Genomic DNA, 16,340 nt, shown 5'->3' with positions numbered 1-16,340 from the left:
GCATGAGGCGTCGATGCATTTGTGGAAAAAAGGAAAAGAATACAAAAGAAGTAGAGCAAATGAAAGCAAAATAATGAAATCAGTGTTGTTGTTTTTCTGAATGAAAACCTGGTGCATGGTTTGGAAACAAAGAATCTGAAGATCTGCTTCCACTGCAGGACAAAAACCTCCATCAGTAGAAAGCAGAGACAGAAGAGTGAAGACTGCACCAAGCCTGATGCACCAGGGGAATTCTGGGGGATGGAGTCAAGAGCAAAGCCATGCTTTAGAGGGAGAAGTGTGAGAGGAAAGCTGCACGTCCAGCTTGACTTCAGCATTTTACTGGATGACTTCCATTCACTTTGCATTGATTCCACAATGTCCATAGCTCTATAGACTGGCTGGAGCACTTCCGGGAGGGTTCTGGGTGGTAGCGGTTTACTGGATTTTACTTGAGACGTTAGTTGCTCAACCCATGTTGAGCAATTTGACAGAGTGCAAAAAAGTCTAATGGACGAGGAATTGCATCTTAACAGGATAAAGTGGATGTGCAGAGAGGAGAATCTGTCTTCAGGAGATAAGGGACAGTATAGGGAGATGGGTAGTGAGGGGTTAAATGGGCTAGACGGTAATAAGACGAGGGCCCAGCCTGGACTATTCTGAATGCATTAGCCACCCCGCTGTGGCAGAGACTGGAGGCTGGTCACAGGGAGGTGTGTGCCAGAGTACTGGGGCAACAGAAAGGACGGACGGACGGACGGACGGACGCGCGCACGCACACACACACACACACACACACACACACACACACACACACACGGCAGATGTGAAATAGGACTCTTGAATTCCAAACAGCAGTAGAAATTTGCATCACCAAGTCGTCCATGGTGATGGAGGGACATCACAGAGAACAACGTTTCAGATTCAGATGGCGATACATGACGGACACTGGTGAGGAGAGGCTGGTTCTGGTTCACTCCGAGATTAATCTGACAGGCTACATTTACAGCACATGAATGGGTCATCAGGACAGGGAAATGCTCAAGTCAGCCCATGAGCTTAGCAGTGCCTAGCACCTCAAGCTTTTAACAAGCCACAGAAACACACACGCGCGAGCACGTGCGCATACAGGGCATGGAAGAACGAGAGGAATGGAAAGAGTGCAGGAGTGAGAAGGAGGAGGAGGACGCGGAGGAGAGGAAGAGGACGGGATGTAAAAAAGAGAGAGAGATAATTACTACAGAGCTGGTTGCAGGGACACACTTTTTTCACCATCTTCCCTGAAGCGTGGAGAGAGGCGTGGGATTGGAGAGAGTCAGCGTTAAAAGTCACTCCACTTCCAACACAATGCAATACAGGGAGTGCATATTCGCACATCACCCTAGAACTACGCGCAAGCCCTCCCTGCTGCTACAGCCCTCCCTTCAGAGAGTAGTGAAAGAGTACAGAGGGAACGGGGCCAAGCACCAGCAGGGCCGTCTCTCAACCACTTAAGCTCTGGCACCCCACAGGAAGAGGAGCCTTCTCTTATTTTGCTTCTTTACGTCTGAGCAAAAGACGTGATTGCAACGGAAGACTGCTCTGTGCGGACAGACTGCTTCTGTAGGAAGGGACCTGTGTTTGCTTTATGGGCTTCAAGTTGGAACAAGGCAGAAAGACAGGAATAGGCAGGCGAGAGAGAGAGTGAGAGCGCGAGCGAGAGAGAGAGAGAGAGAGGGAGAGAGAGAGGGAGAGAGAGAGAGAGAAAAAACTACTCTGCCTGGTAAAGCCTCACGTGTTAACAGAGGTCCATAAACTGGTGGCTGTTGGGTGCATTTTGTATGGCCTTCGATAGCAGCAATACATCATAAAACAATCACGTCATAATAAGCAAAAAATAAATAAAATAAAATAAAAAGCAGAAAAACTCATCCTTCAACTAAATGGGCCTCACATTCAACCAATGGCAAGAAAAATCATCACCAGCAAAGCGTCACAGCGATAAGATATTTATACGTTCTTGGAATGTAAAAATTCATTTGCACAAATACTGAACATATTTGTAATGTGCAGAGATGTTCCTAAAGGAATCCGTTTAAATAAGGGGGAAAAAAATTTAACATTAATCGATGAGAACAGTTTAGTGAATGTGTTCAATGGCAAAGGAAACTCATGTGGCAGGGGTCAAAGTGTTTGTAGTGTTTGAATTAGGTCCCCTGCGGATTTGTGAGGAGGGGTAAATAAATGATGGGTTTAGTTCAGGATTTAGGAAGCAGCCATGTTGGAGGGGCACTGGAAGTCAGTGTGGGGTCATGGATGGTGCAGGCACAGGAAGGCCAAAGATTGGCTGGAGCCCTTCTTCAATACTGTTAGCAGTGTGATGTCTAAGGTAAAAAATAGTTCAGCCAAAAATATTTTTCTTCATCTCCACAGCAAACTAACCCAGAAAATATTTGTTTCTCAGGGGCTAGCTATTAAAAATAAGCCCCTCCCTTCATTTAGTAAACTACAAGAAATTTGAATATCTAAAAAAATGCCCCATGATGAACACATGCCTAAAAAGTTTAACATTATTAACATTATATTACAAATGTGGAATGTAAGCATTAAATCTGAACATGATATTTAGTGGTACAATGTTGGTCATTTTGAGATGGTGCCCATCAGAAAGGCTCCCAAGCGAAAAGAAAATGAAAGTGTGGGAAAGAGACAAAAGGAAAGCGTTACACACAAAGAGCCAAGCACGGCGTACTCAGAAAACGGGTCCTTCTGCCACCTGGTTTGAAGGTCACTCTCTCCGACCCACAGCTGAACTTTACACAGCCTGTGGCACAAAAAAGGGGAAGAGAGAGAGAGAGAAAAACGAAAGAAAGATACAAAAAAAAAGAGAGGGAGGAGGAGATGTACACAAATACACAGTAAGAATGGAAACAGAGGTCAGTGAGCCATGAGTTCCAGAGAGAGAGAGAGAGAGAGAGAGAGAGAGATGACAAAGAAGAGGTGAGCACAGAACTACACAGCACAGTGGCAGAGACTAGCAACAGCACTCCCTGCAGAGTGGCCTCTGCAGTGCAGCATCAGCCACAACAAAGCAGACGCTGAGCGTCATCAGAAAAGAAAAGAAGTTGACTAACATCAAGCTGAGATTTACAGCCCCAGTGTCAGCATTAACAGATAAATCAAACCCCATTGACGCACATGTGCATCAGTGTGTACTGCAAAGTGTATTGTAAATGCAACGTGGTTACTATGGTTACATAAAAGGTCCCATTTATTATGGAGTAAACAACTGGTAACAAGGTCAAAGCATGTGGAAAGACAGGGACGGCCCAAACAGTAAAATAGGAGGGGTAGGAAAATGAAGTCTCCATTTAGAAACTTTAGCACACAACGTCAGTTAAACACCAAGTTAAATCTTATTGTATTAAACGTTTTGTAGTATTTTCTACACTGATTTATTTGACTTGGAAGAAACTTGACTTTCAGAACTTAAAAAAAGAACTCTGGACTTTTCAGGCCATATTCACATAAAAAAAACCCAAAAAAAACAACAACCGGGATGTTTAAACCCCAAAACAGTATTTCATTTTGACATTGCTGTCGCAAAGCTTGTTAGAAGACAGCACGAGGACAGATAGTGGCATCGTGTGAGGGTTTGACTACGTGAGGGGAGGTCACCTTGCGTGAGGACGCAGAGGCTGGGCGCAGAGAGTGTGGCGTCGCTGGTGTAAGCAGAGTACAGGTTGTCACTGGAGGGCGAGGCCTTGAAGGACGGCAGCATGGGGTTGCTGCCTGTGTCCACCACGTTCCCAGGGGCCAGGAATGGCTGCTGGGCCGGGTACACAGCTGGGGCGCTCTGCGCCGATAAAGTGCTGCTGGCTGTGGCCCAAACACACGCAGAGAAAGAGAACATGAATGAGAGCGATAGAGAAGTTGGTTATTCACAAGTCAGGCCATCATTCTTCATTCAACGAGCCAGACTGGGAAGAGTATTGCTGCAGGGCAGCAGTGGTAAGGCACGGGGACGTACCAGGCTGCACTGGGCTCTTGCTGCCCTGAGAGCTGCCACGACTGGACTTGCTACTTTTGCTCTTAGCGGGTCGCCGTCTGCGGCCTGCCGGGTTCAGTACAGGTGGGTTCACCGTGGTGGGTGGGACTTTCCCCATCCGGGCAAAAAGGGCTTCGATCTCCTCTTTCTGCCGTGTGTACAGGGCCTGACTCTCCATCATGTGTCTGATAACACAGTGACAAGTTACAAATTATTGAAGGGGGGGAGCGGAAAAGAAAAAGAAAAACTCCTTCACAGAGGGTCATTTCATTAAATATGAAGCTCTACAAAGCGTTTAAAGCTATCTGACTGCAGTCCTACTAGAATGCGTGAATGGTGAAGGAAAGGAACCTACTTCTCTCGCAGTTTACCGACTTCTCGCTTGAAGTCTTCATCCTCAAACTCGGAGTCATTATCGCTGCTGAAGTAGGAGTTGAAGGAGTTGTTCAGGCTGGCCAGGCTCCTGCTTTCAGGGCTGGGGGCGGGGCCATTGCCCACACAGGGAGGGGCCTTGAGCTGGGGATCTGGTGATGGTGACGCCTGTGGAGGTAGGGGTTCGTCCGGGGCGCGGCTGACCGAGAAGCGGCCCACCTTGGTGTCGGCTCTGGTGGTGACCTGGAAGCGGCCGATGGAAGTAGGTGGCGGGGAGGTAGAGGCCCCGTGGCTAGGCGAAGTGATGGGGAGGCCGTCCCTCTGGTCTACTCCTGGCTCCCCAAGAGGAGACAGAGCTCTGTTCAGTGTGTTCTCTGGGCTGGAGAGAGTCGAGGAGGAAGAGTCACAGGAGGTGGTGGGGGGCTGCAGGGAAGACTCGTCAGCTGCCACAGACACCTTGAAGCGGAGAGGGAGAAAGACAACAAGCAGTTTTTCTACACACTAGAAAAAAAAAAAAGGGAACTGTCAATATTGGTGTGACCCTCTTACATATCAAGTGAAAATTAATGTAATGGCAGGCAAACAATGGGGAAATATGGAGCAAAGGCTGCTAAAGTCATTACTACCTGAAATCGGCCCAGTCTGAAGCCACCCGGAGCACCTACTGGTTCCCCATCCAGAGAAACTGGAACTGTAATTGTCAAAGGGGGGGGAGATACAGAATAGTAAAACAATTATATCTTAAATGATGAAATAACTTTTTCCTCTACAATTCCCACAAACAAAAACTGACTTATTTCAAGTGTCACTCATTATTAAAGGAAGCACCCACCTGACTGTGCTCCAGCAGTCATCCCCGTGTAGCAGGACTACAGAGGAAAGAGAGACACACACACGTGGGCATGTATACCAACACACACAAATGCACTGGCACAAGACACTGCTACACATGGACATTTGCTATTGCATATCCTGCATAGGCAGAACTTGCTGAACAAGGTCAAAGCTGAAATCTGATATAAAAAGATTCAAGTGATCTTGATAGGCGCATCTATCAAAATTATGACATAGGAGGGACATTTCAGGACATTTTGCCTTTGCTAAAATCAAAACTATCCATTAGAATTGGATCAGTCTTAACAAGAATTGTTTTTCAGTTATTTGACATTTGTCTTAGTGAAACATCTGGTCATCATGCTAGTTGTTATGCAAATGAAATACATTATATACAGCAGTGTGTGCAAGTGTGTGGTATACCTGATGTGTGACAGTGCTGACAGACACAGTCTCTGGACTTAGAGCTCTTCTCAGCTGGGCGTCCAGATCCTCCAGAGGCTGCTGTGACTGAGAGACAACCCGGTTCACTAATTAGTCCACTTAGGCACAAAGTCCACACACAAACACACAGACACAGGCACACAGCAGGAGGAAAGTATCCAATAAGCTTTTTTTCCCCCTGTAAGCCAGGGGTCTTCTGGCCTTTTGCTGGGTAAATATAGAGCTCTGTTCCAATCAGTAAGCTTCTCTTTCCCTCGTCATAATTGGTCTTGTATTCAGGATTCTCCAAGACCATTTGCACTAGATGGTTCGGAGCCAAGAACCACTCATGGAGGCCCAAGATTTCAAAAGCAATGGATCAAAAACAATATCCTTGAAATGAAGGGCAAAACTATTCCCTTACCTTCCTTCAGGATGGAGAGATTGAAACAGAGACCCAGAGGGAGCAGCCAGAGTTAATGAGAATCACAGGACATGCTCTTAATGTTAATGGGGTGCACAATAAAGCCATGCCACCCACTGACCCTGATACGGATCTGATTAGAAATCTCTCATGTCTCGCTTGTTTCTCAGGAAACAGGAATGAAGAGATACCCAGTTAGGGGGGTGGAGGGGCAGGTGGTTGGAAAAGGGTGGTCTGAGGTTACCAGAAAAGACAAACAGCAGAGATGGACAGAAGTACTCAGAAAGAGAAGAGAAATGCACCTGAGTTAGACAAGGTCCGGGGAAGGGCGCTGGGTATTCTGTGGGTGGCGTGCCGGCCTGCTCGGAGCCGACAGGCAACACCTGACGAGACGAAGATGAAGATCAAACCATGGCACTTTGCCACAGGGTGCTAGCAGAGAGGCTAGTGCGTCACCTACAGGCCTACTGAAACACCTGCACCTTGTGTTTCCGCATGTGTTTACTCTTTAGAGCAGAGATGCCCAGCTCTGGTCCTGGAGCTCAACCACCCTGCAGAGTTTAGTCCCACAGCTAATCGAACACAGCTGACCAAGGCAGCTGAGGCCTTTAATAGTATGTGAATATTAAAGACAGACTTGTTTGGAGTTAAACTCTGTATGGTAGCAGATCTCTAGTTGAACTGAACTGAACCCATATAAGAACATACAATCATACAATAAACGAAAGGTCACGTGTATCATATCTGTTGTATACAAGCAATGGCCATGCGTTAAATGTGTTAAACAGTATAAAATAGCCTTCATTCCGCAGGATGTTAGTGGTTCTAGTGGATGAGGTTAACAAAGGTTTGCAGAGAAAGGAGAGAAGATTTCAATTTGAGTGATGTCAACACCTACTACACACAATATGCCTAACTAACAATAACTGGATACTCTGACCACTCCCTCACTTACCGGTACCCTTGCCAACGCCGTTTTGGATGGCGTGCTCTGGCCGTAGCTCGTAGGTGTGGCGGTGGTGCCTGGGGTGGCCATTGGGGAGCCCGCTGGCTGTCCAGCGAATCCCAGTGGCAGGCTAGATGGTGGGAGGGGTGGGCCGGAGGTGGCAGAGCTGGTCGGAGAGGATGTGCCGGGTCCGGTGGGCTCAGTGACACCGGTATCGGCCTGGGCTGAGGGTGGACCCGAGCCCAGGTCCATGAAGAGGGAGCGAAGCTTCTTGTCCAGTGCGTGTATGTCATCGATGCCGGGGCCCTTGCCCTGGGGGTCGGCCTCGCACTCAGCGCAGTGGGCGTGGCTCTGATTGGGCATTGTGGAGGGCTGGGGTTGGCTATGCACCAGTGTGGGCTGGACCACGGGGATGCTGGTGGTGACCGGCTGCAGTCCGGGCACCTGGGGCAGGGGGGCTACGGCCGGGACAGGGCCGCCTGTGCTAGGGTTGCTGGTGGGGGCGATTTGGGGCGTTTGGACGGCTGTGGTGGGGACCGCGACTGGGGTGAGCTGGTTTGGGATGGAAGGGATAGGGGGCTGCTCGGTGACTGGCCCAGAAAGGGAATTCACGTTGCTTATGATGGAAGCAGGGTGGGGGAGAGGGGCTGTGCTGCTGGGCACTGCAGTACTGATGGCAGCCTGCAGGGGCAGTGTAGGCTGGGGGAAAGAGGCTGGAGGGACCATAGCAGCCACACTGGTAGAGACAGGAGGGGACAGCATAGGTGGCGGAGCAGTCATGCTAGTCACTGTGGAGATGGCAGTCTGACTAACAGGCAGAGGAGTCTGAGAGCTGGGCAGGGAGGACACTAAAGTAGGAGGAGGAGAGGAGGAGGGGACTGACCCAGGAGGGAGGCCAGCGGTGGCAGGTGGCTCAGAGACCTGTGCTGGAGGGGAAAGCACACCTGTGGAGGAGGCAGGCAGGGGGCTGGCTGCAGGCTGCAGCGGGGTCAGGCAGGGGTGGAGGATAGGGGGCGCTGTGCTGGGTCCAGGGTCATACTGGCTGTGGCGGAGCTCAGAAAAGGCCTGCTGCAGACTGAGTGCAGAAGCAGACTGAGACAGACCCAGGCCTGCCACTGAAGCTGCAGACACACACACACACACACACACACACACACACACACACAAAGTGATTAAATTAAAATAGCATATGGTTGCCCAACCACTCCAAAAGGACAACATCCTGACAGCATTCTTCCATGTGTAACACTGAGCATGCTCTGTGTGTACCTGGTGCAGGCTGCTCCAGGAGGGGGGCCCCGGTGGTCGGGGTGGTACATAAGAAGGGCTCCTTCAGCCTAGACTCGGGCACGGGGCTGACAATGAACCTGCGGCCCGCCGAGTGCACCACCTGTGTGGTGGCACCTCCACTAGCACCTGAGTGGATGGAGAGTACACTCCAGGGTTCACTTTCAACACCCCATTTTAACAAAGGGAAGAGAGAGTGAGGTGCACTGCAGAAAAGGGCTGGCAGTGTGGGTTTCTACCTGACTGGAGAGGTGTGTATACAACTGGTATCTGCTGTTCAGGGTTGATCACAGCCTGGAGAGCAAGAATAAGAAGGAAAGAGGTAGGCATCACTGGCTGAAAAAATATTAAACAGTATTCATAGATAAATCTGTCATGTCTCAGTCGCAAACATCCAAGAACAGAAGGGCCACTCCAAGACTAGGCCAGAGTTCACAAACAATGAACTGAATTACACTGTTCCGTTCAGTGACTCCCACTAATTGCTTAAATGCAAAGTACCAGATTGAGCTTAAGGCAGGAGATATTTCGAGTGTACTGCTCCGTAAGACCATGCAGCTGGTGTTGAAGATGTTTTGGGAGTCATACCTGGCTTCCCTCCCTCTCGAGTCCTCGCTCATCTGCAGTTTCGATGACCTCTCGCACCTGCTCAATGAACGACTCTCGCTCACTCTCCAGAATAAACTCGCTCTCAACCTGGAGAGTTCACAGAGGAAAGCAAAAGCATGCATCAAGCACGGATGGAACATGCATCTCAGTACATAAAGATGTAAGAGAGTAAGCATTAGAGGGCAGACCATCCTCCTGATATGGAAAAACAAACAAAAAAAACATTAAAAAAATAATAGGAACTTTCTCAGTTTTATTAGTGCGACAAAGTATTATTGTTAAAAATGTATCCCTAAAGTAGGTCTAACCTTCTGAATTATTTGTTCCCAGAAATTTTTTTTTTTTTTTTTTGAACAGTCATTAGAACTTGTCTATGCTATATGCCTTTGACAGCAAAACTCAGGGTCAGACATCTGACATCCTTTATTTGGTCAAGGACTGCGAGGAAAACTCCAGATGATTTATTCTATCAATAGTTACCATGATCTGAGCAATTTCCTCAGGATTATCTCCATCCAGATCAAATTTGAAAGTCACCATCTTCCTGTTGTGCGTTTCTAGCTGGCACTCAGCAACTCTGTCACCCATGCTGGAGATCTACCAAAGAAACACCACAAGTATAGTTTTGAAGCTCCTGCCATCCTGATTGAAAAGGATATGTGGCACACGCAAGACATGGTGGTGCGGTGGACATACGTTGAGCACGTTGAGCTTGGCTTTGCTGATCTTGTCATGGCGTGAGCGGCTACGCACAGATCTGCGCTGGTGCCGTTTTGCCGGGCGGCCTTCGTGCCTACTGCCTGCCACGCCCTCGTTTCCATCGCTCAAGCCAGACGCCACGTCCGATTGGCTGCTGAGGACGACACTTCCCATAAGTGACCCGTCTCCTCCCATCAGTGTGACTGTTGTCAGACGTGCGAGATAAATGGAACGGAGCAGCAATCTTACCTTTCTACAGTGCAGTGCACTGCTGGGGTCTGGAGCTGCGCCAGGTCTGTCGTGTGTGTCCCAGTCAGGGACGTCTGCAATAGCAAAAGATAAAACTCAATAACAGCAGAGGATTCAAGGTGAGACATGTATTTTCTGATTATGTGGCACAAATAGGAGAAAGAGAGAGAGAGACAGACAGAGACGGGTGCCAATCAACCAGGCTGACAAAGCAAAAGAAAAAGAAAAGAAATTACTCCAGGTAAACACTAAAGACTAATCACTTCTAACTTTTAATTTTGTCTACAGAAGAGGCCTGTTCAGCTCCCACAAGAAAGAACATGATGTGACAATTGTAGAGAGCCAGTTAACACAAAAGCAACATGAAATGAATAAATGAACAAATACACTGCAACTTTTTTGTACCCAACCCCCAATACATTCAACTCAGCCTGGGCTTGATGGGAGGTTGGAGATCTGTTCCCCATTGGTACCTGAGCCGGGGTGTCTGAAGTTTGAGCGGGCTGCTCAGGAGGGGTGGGGACAGTGGCCACACTGATTGTCGGCAAGGTGGTTGCTACCAGCAAAGGAGGAGGCATGGCTTGATTATGTGATGATGCGGGTGGCGGCATGACAGACGCAGCCATCACTGCTCCGGCTGCTGCTGGGGACGCCGGCACACCCGGGACCGGCTTCTGCCGCTGGGTCACTGCTATTGGCAGCGGGGGCAGTGGCATGGGGGCCATGGAGACCAGGCTGGGCGAGGAGGGTGGGGGAGCCACGCTGTAGGGCTGGGAGAGATATGAGAGGGGCAGCACGGTCAGGCTGATGGCTGGGTGGATGGTGGGAGGCTGGGGGAACGGGGTTGCAATAGAGCGGCTGGGTCAGCAAAGACAATGGAGACAACGACAAGGCCAAAATCTGGCAGGGGAAGAACAGTGTCCAAAACAAACCATCACACACAGGTTACCAAAAGTGCAGCAACAAACCAGGAAAAAAAAACAAAACATAACACATGGCAGTTACTGTGGATACCATGCCTTAAAAGACGACCATATTTACAAATGATGTTCACCGCAAACACACAGGACCAACTCAACCCAAATACAACCCAGATCCTGTATAGTAGCATGCCATTCAGTGCCAAAACAGGCCAGCATGTTCATACTTCAATCCTAGCAACCGAGCCATAGCAAAATAACACAGAACCCTCAATTAACACACAAACCAAACTAAAGGCATTATACATGAACACTGGGAAATCTACAAAGGCTGAGTGCACACTCTCTGGATTGTGGCATCAATGAGCTGCCCATGTGTTGGATGCATATAGACCAGCACATGGTGTTAAGGAGAATGATGATGAAAAGAAGAGCACCTCCTGCAGCGGGTGTGTGTAACTGCACCAGAGTGAGCAGGGTGGCCTGGTAGAGGAAGAATAGGTTCTCTGCACATGCCAGCAGACTCTGCTGGTCAGCACATTGCCGACAGTCACACAAAAAACGTGCATGCAGACTCATGGACATGCGCACACAGCATGCCGTGAGACAGGTCAGTGCAAACAGCGCAGGACGTGGGAGACAGAGAACATTATCCAGTTCCATTTTAAGAGGAGTAGGAATTTATAAGTGGAGGAAAGGAGAGTAATGAAAAGCTTCCAGATAACTCTCGCCTCAAAAAGTGAAGAGAGTATTTAAAAGTCTGAGTGAAGAGCATATGGACAAGACAGAGACCATTAAGTGGCACATATAGAGAATGACTCAGTCATTAGAACAGTATAGAGTTCAGGTACAGTTTCAGCATAGATACCATGGATTAATTATTCTTTAATTGTTATATTATGAGAGTCTGACAACAGTCTCCCAAACCTGTCATCATTCTAATCAGTTACCTGAGCAACTGCATGCCCTGGCTGAAGGTGGCTCTGAGTGATGCTCTGCAGACCAGCGCTAGCAGACGGAGGCAGATGCAGCTGGTGCAGGGAGACAGAGGGCTGAGTGGCAGAGCCCAGGGGAATCTGCTGTGGGACACCCTGTACAACACACACACGCACACACGTTTATGCTCCCTACTGGTGTTTTTTAAATGCTGTACAACTATGACAAAACCTTACCAAACTCAACCACATTTATACAACTCATCCACCTCCAGGATACAAGATTCCTCATTCTTTCATGAAACCCAACCCATCCCAACCACAGAACACCACCCCTGTCAAGATCCTTTGACCGCAGAAACGCTGAACACACCAGCAGCCTTAACTGACTTACCTTTGCAAGCCAAACAGACACCTTTCTTTCTTTTCTTTTGAGAAGACTACAATGTCTAAGCTACACAAAAGTGTCAAGGCTCATGGTGCATTAAGAGATGGACTGAAAACCAGGGAGGGCCATGATTGCATCAACAGAAAGAGGGAGAGAGGGAGTGTTTGGAAGGAATGGGGGAGTGTCTCTACCTGCGATGGGAGCATTGGGACGTAGTAACCTCCATACTATAAGAAACAAATACAACACAGTGTAAGAGAGGGAGTCTCCACTTTGGTCCACAGTTTTCATACGCAGGAGAGACCGAAGAGAGAACAAAATAATGAAGAAAAGAAAACCATGAACACGATTAAAGGGCAACCAGAGCAGACTTCCTTTGCTTCCGCCCTACAATGGCCCACTGATGACTGCAGAGGAGGAGAGGACGAGTCAGCGGCAGGTGTGGAGATGACATCATACCTGTGAGTTCATTGGGTCAGTCCAGGACGCAGACTGGGTGCTGCCGGGCACCAGTGGTACAGCAGCACTGGGGTGGGAAGCAGGCACCTGCTTCAGTATTGCAGAGATTGGGGGTGTGGTCGTAGCATAGAAACAGATGTAAACAAAAGGGGAAGGGGGGAAAAAATAACAAGTCAGCACTTATGCCAAACAAATGATCCAATTTCTGATATCAACTGTGCATACAAAAAGGGTGATCCATCTGAGGAAGTACAACGACACTCTTCAGATCAACCCATCACTCTTTGTGTATGCCTCCCACATTCTCTCAACCCTCTCTCTCTCTCTCTCTCTCTCTCTCTCTCACACACACACACCACGTGTTAGTTTGGTGGGGGGGTGAGTAGGCTTCATGCACGTGGAGCTCTACGTGATTGGTAACTTACGTGACTTATCACAGTACAGAGGGAAGCAGGTTGTGTCAAACAAACCCCCCCCCCCCAAAAAAAACCCCTCAAAAAACAAAAAACAAACAAACAAACTACCTTATCTTGGAATACAACTGGATTTAGCATTGCCAAATTATACACTCGTTTTCTAACAAAGCCTCATGGAATAATCAACCCTTAGAAAGCTGTGAGCAAGTATACTTGTCTCCCTGCCTCCCCTGTTGGAGTGAGAAACACACAAGTATAGTTGCAGCAGGCAGATCACTTCACTTCAGGCCCTCGGCCTCATATTAAAGAGCCATTTGTTATAAATGGGAGACAGCAAGCAAAAAATGTACCCCAATGGAAAAGAGCAGAGAATGAGAAAACAAAAACAGCATGGTAAAAAGAGAGGGGGGGCGAGAGAGAGAGGGAGGACTGCTCTGAGCAGAGTAAGGGACTGAAGGATGCTACTTAATTCAGATTTCTAAGGGTTAATGGATCAACTCTCACCCTGAAGGGAAACTTAAACTAGGCAAAAATTATACCAGTACACTTCTTCAAAGTGCCGAGTCATGATAACAGTCCTAAATAAAGACACAACAGGAAAACAAAAAGACCATTTTAACCATTTCCAGCCATCTCCGGTATGCGACCAGCTCTATAAAATCAGCAGTTAACAAAGGAGGAAAGGGAGGAAAAAAAGTCTAGATAAAGCATCTGTATTACAAGCAAGTAAACTGAACACAAATTAGATGCGTAAACCTGTTCAAACCCCCTATTTGTGTTGTATGTTTGTGTGTTTGGATATACAAATCCTCCATTTCAGACCCTTGAGACCCTTTTCTAAAGAAATATCATATTTCTAAACCAAGTAAAAAGGAAACAGCTGACAAATTTTCATTTTGCCATAACATTTTGAATATTGCATTCATAAAGGGCCCACTGAACTTTGGATTTGTACATTAAGGTTACAGATATACAGTGTACATTTAGACCATATACCTATTCAAACACACATTCATCATATTTTTTTTTTTCATATGAACATACACACAAACCATTACTTACTTACTTACAAAGAACTTCAAAGAAATCAAATGAACAAACCTCTCACAATTAACTCAATAAATAAATAAATAAATGGATGGGAAAAAAATTAAACATGAATGCTTCAAAAGACAAGGGGAGTTCAGAGGCAGGTTTACATGTGCTCCAAGACCCTGCAAAATCTTTATCTATGAGTGGCTGGAGAGGGTTAAAACTACACCCACAGGACAAAATGAATTAGAATTTATAGAGTGGTAGTTTTTGCAGGGTGAGGGAGGGGGGGCTTAGAGCAGATTGCTGTAATCACCAAAGCAGAGCCCTGTAGGGTCAGGGCAGACTCTTGGTACGAGAGGTCAGCCTGGATGGGTATTTGCCTGGCCCAGGCACTGTGCAGCACGCTGATGTGGGAACCAAACGTAGTTGGCCCCTCCGAGGGTGGCACGAACAGAAACGTCTGCTGGCTGGGTGGGTGTCCATCACAGGTGGTGCTCCCTCCATCCACTGCATAATATGACGTCTGCGGGATGGACTGGGCAGCCGAGGCATCCAGAGACGGACGTCCGGGGTGAGGCGGAGGAGAGTGGAACTCTCCGGCGTCCGACGAGGTCATGGAGTCGCTGGAAGGTTCTGGACTGTGGTCTTTGGGCCTGTGGAGCAGGAGGCTTCCAGGGGGCAGGGGCAACTCCGGGCTCACGTAGCTGCTGTACTCTTCGGTAACGGGCTGCAGACGGCCGCATGGCCCCGGGCTCCCTCCCGCCTCCTCCAGGTTGAGGTCCATGGAGCCGCGTCGGACACGGTACAGCCGGGAGGCCAGCATGCCTGGGTCCACCTGGAGGCCATGACCGTGGAAGTCGAACGCGCCAGAGGGTTCGTGGGTGGCGTGGGCCAACACAGGCGGGGCCGAGTGGGGGAACGGGGAGTGCGGCTGGTAGCAGGACTCGGGCACTGCCGGAGAGACCTGCTGGGGCGCGGAGGCTGAGGTGGCCACGCTCGCTGTGGGGAGCTGGGGGGCAGGGCTGTGAGTCAGATGCACATGGTGCGGATGAGGGTGCGGGTGAGGGTGCAGGTAAGGCGGGCCGCCAGGTGAGGGCTCGAAGGCCAGGCTTGCAGCGGCGGCTACCGCCTGCATCTGATGGTGGAAACTGAGCTGATGAGCAGTCATGGGGTAGCCGCCATATGCCATGGCCTCAAAGTGGTCCAGCAGGGCAGCCTGGTTGAGACTCAGTCTGCGTACGGCCTCCTCCTGCTCTGCGCGAATGTCCTTGTAGGTGTACGCGGGTTCAGGCGGGGGCTGCAGGTGCAGGGGCTCAGCCGTTCTCTGCGTGGCCACGGCGGGAAGCAGGAACCTCGGCGAGTCCATGCCTGCACCCGGAGCCTCCAGGCCGGAGAACGGGGGAAGGCCGCTGCCATAGCTGCGGTAGGCTGGCTGAAAGTGACGCGTGTGGGCTTCCAAGATGGAGGTGCTCTTCCGGCGTTGCACGTTGAAGCCCTTGGGCGGGCAGGACGGTGGGGGGGAGAAGGACACTGGCCGCTCTGGGATGGTGGGGAAAAAGAGTGGGGGCTCGGGAAGGACGGAGCCCCCTCCACCACTGTACTGCTGATTCACCGAGTGTGGCTGCAGTGACAATAACACATGGCAATAACTTTGTCAGGGAGCAGAAAAGGGCAGCATCATACAGTAAGAGAAACAGAGTGAAAGAAAATGTGTCAGAGAGAGAGAGAGGGGGGAGAATATGAAAGAGAGAAAGAAGGGGAGGGGGAGAGCAGAGAGAAAGGAAGGAAGGGAGAGGGAGGGAGGAAAAGAAAGAGAAGGAGGGGATATGGAGAGAATTACAGCAGCACTATTAATCACAAAGCAAAGAAATTCCAACAAGATGAAATAAGCAGATTTTCTGAAGGTGGCAGGAAAAATGAACGTATGGATGTAAAGAGTGACGGAGTACTGGCTTGGAATTAAATACGGACATGGCAAAGGTTGCACAGCTGGAGCTGGACTGACTGCTGATGCACCCCTGATAAAAGAGCATTCCTTCCACCACACACTCCCAGAACACAGAGCCATTCGCCCGTCCGCAGGGTGCACAGCAGTCAGCCCTAGTTTGGAGAAGAAAGCGTAGCACCTTGCGTTGTGTATTTAACATGAGGACAGGGCTCCTGGTGGGCTGGCCAAGGGGAACATGCGGCACACGTGCACCTGAAAGAAGCTGAAAAAAAAAAGTCTCCTACTGCCTCCAAGAGCCTACTAGATACTCATTACTCTGTACTATTTTGATGCCCTGTCTATTGGCTGTACATTACCCAGGACCTCTCCACTTATGTTCAACAAAACTTG

At 49.1% G+C, this 16,340-nt stretch overlaps 1 protein-coding gene across 32 annotated transcripts in view; it reads right to left on the bottom strand.

Moving 5' to 3' along the window:
• The window catches only part of wnk1b (WNK lysine deficient protein kinase 1b), a 79,385-nt gene that overhangs the window by 7,293 nt on the left and 55,752 nt on the right, over positions 1-16,340 (bottom strand). For 8 of the 32 annotated variants that reach the window (XM_081723047.1, XM_081723036.1, XM_081723037.1 and 5 more), the window contains 21 exons: positions 14,316-15,623; positions 12,552-12,641; positions 12,284-12,319; positions 11,720-11,860; positions 10,323-10,619; positions 9,850-9,923; positions 9,598-9,754; positions 9,382-9,498; positions 8,881-8,988; positions 8,532-8,586; positions 8,275-8,421; positions 7,015-8,126; positions 6,362-6,442; positions 5,636-5,722; positions 5,211-5,247; positions 5,005-5,069; positions 4,362-4,834; positions 3,989-4,191; positions 3,637-3,837; positions 2,690-2,782; positions 1,218-1,259 (listed from right to left, as the gene is read on the bottom strand). In XM_081723047.1, coding sequence (XP_081579173.1) covers positions 1,218-1,259; positions 2,690-2,782; positions 3,637-3,837; positions 3,989-4,191; positions 4,362-4,834; positions 5,005-5,069; positions 5,211-5,247; positions 5,636-5,722; positions 6,362-6,442; positions 7,015-8,126; positions 8,275-8,421; positions 8,532-8,586; positions 8,881-8,988; positions 9,382-9,498; positions 9,598-9,754; positions 9,850-9,923; positions 10,323-10,619; positions 11,720-11,860; positions 12,284-12,319; positions 12,552-12,641; positions 14,316-15,623 — 4,924 coding nt within the window. The remainder of the gene's footprint in view (positions 1-1,217; positions 1,260-2,689; positions 2,783-3,636; positions 3,838-3,988; positions 4,192-4,361; positions 4,835-5,004; positions 5,070-5,210; positions 5,248-5,635; positions 5,723-6,361; positions 6,443-7,014; positions 8,127-8,274; positions 8,422-8,531; positions 8,587-8,880; positions 8,989-9,381; positions 9,499-9,597; positions 9,755-9,849; positions 9,924-10,322; positions 10,620-11,719; positions 11,861-12,283; positions 12,320-12,551; positions 12,642-14,315; positions 15,624-16,340) is intronic. The other 24 variants (XM_081723048.1, XM_081723038.1, XM_081723059.1 and 21 more) reach the window with 17 other exon arrangements.

Source organism: Electrophorus electricus, chromosome 11, assembly GCF_041902795.1.
Source record: "Electrophorus electricus isolate QZ-2024a chromosome 11, ASM4190279v1, whole genome shotgun sequence".
Lineage (NCBI taxonomy): Eukaryota > Metazoa > Chordata > Actinopteri > Gymnotiformes > Gymnotidae > Electrophorus > Electrophorus electricus.
This window is presented reverse-complemented; position numbering and strand designations above follow the sequence as displayed.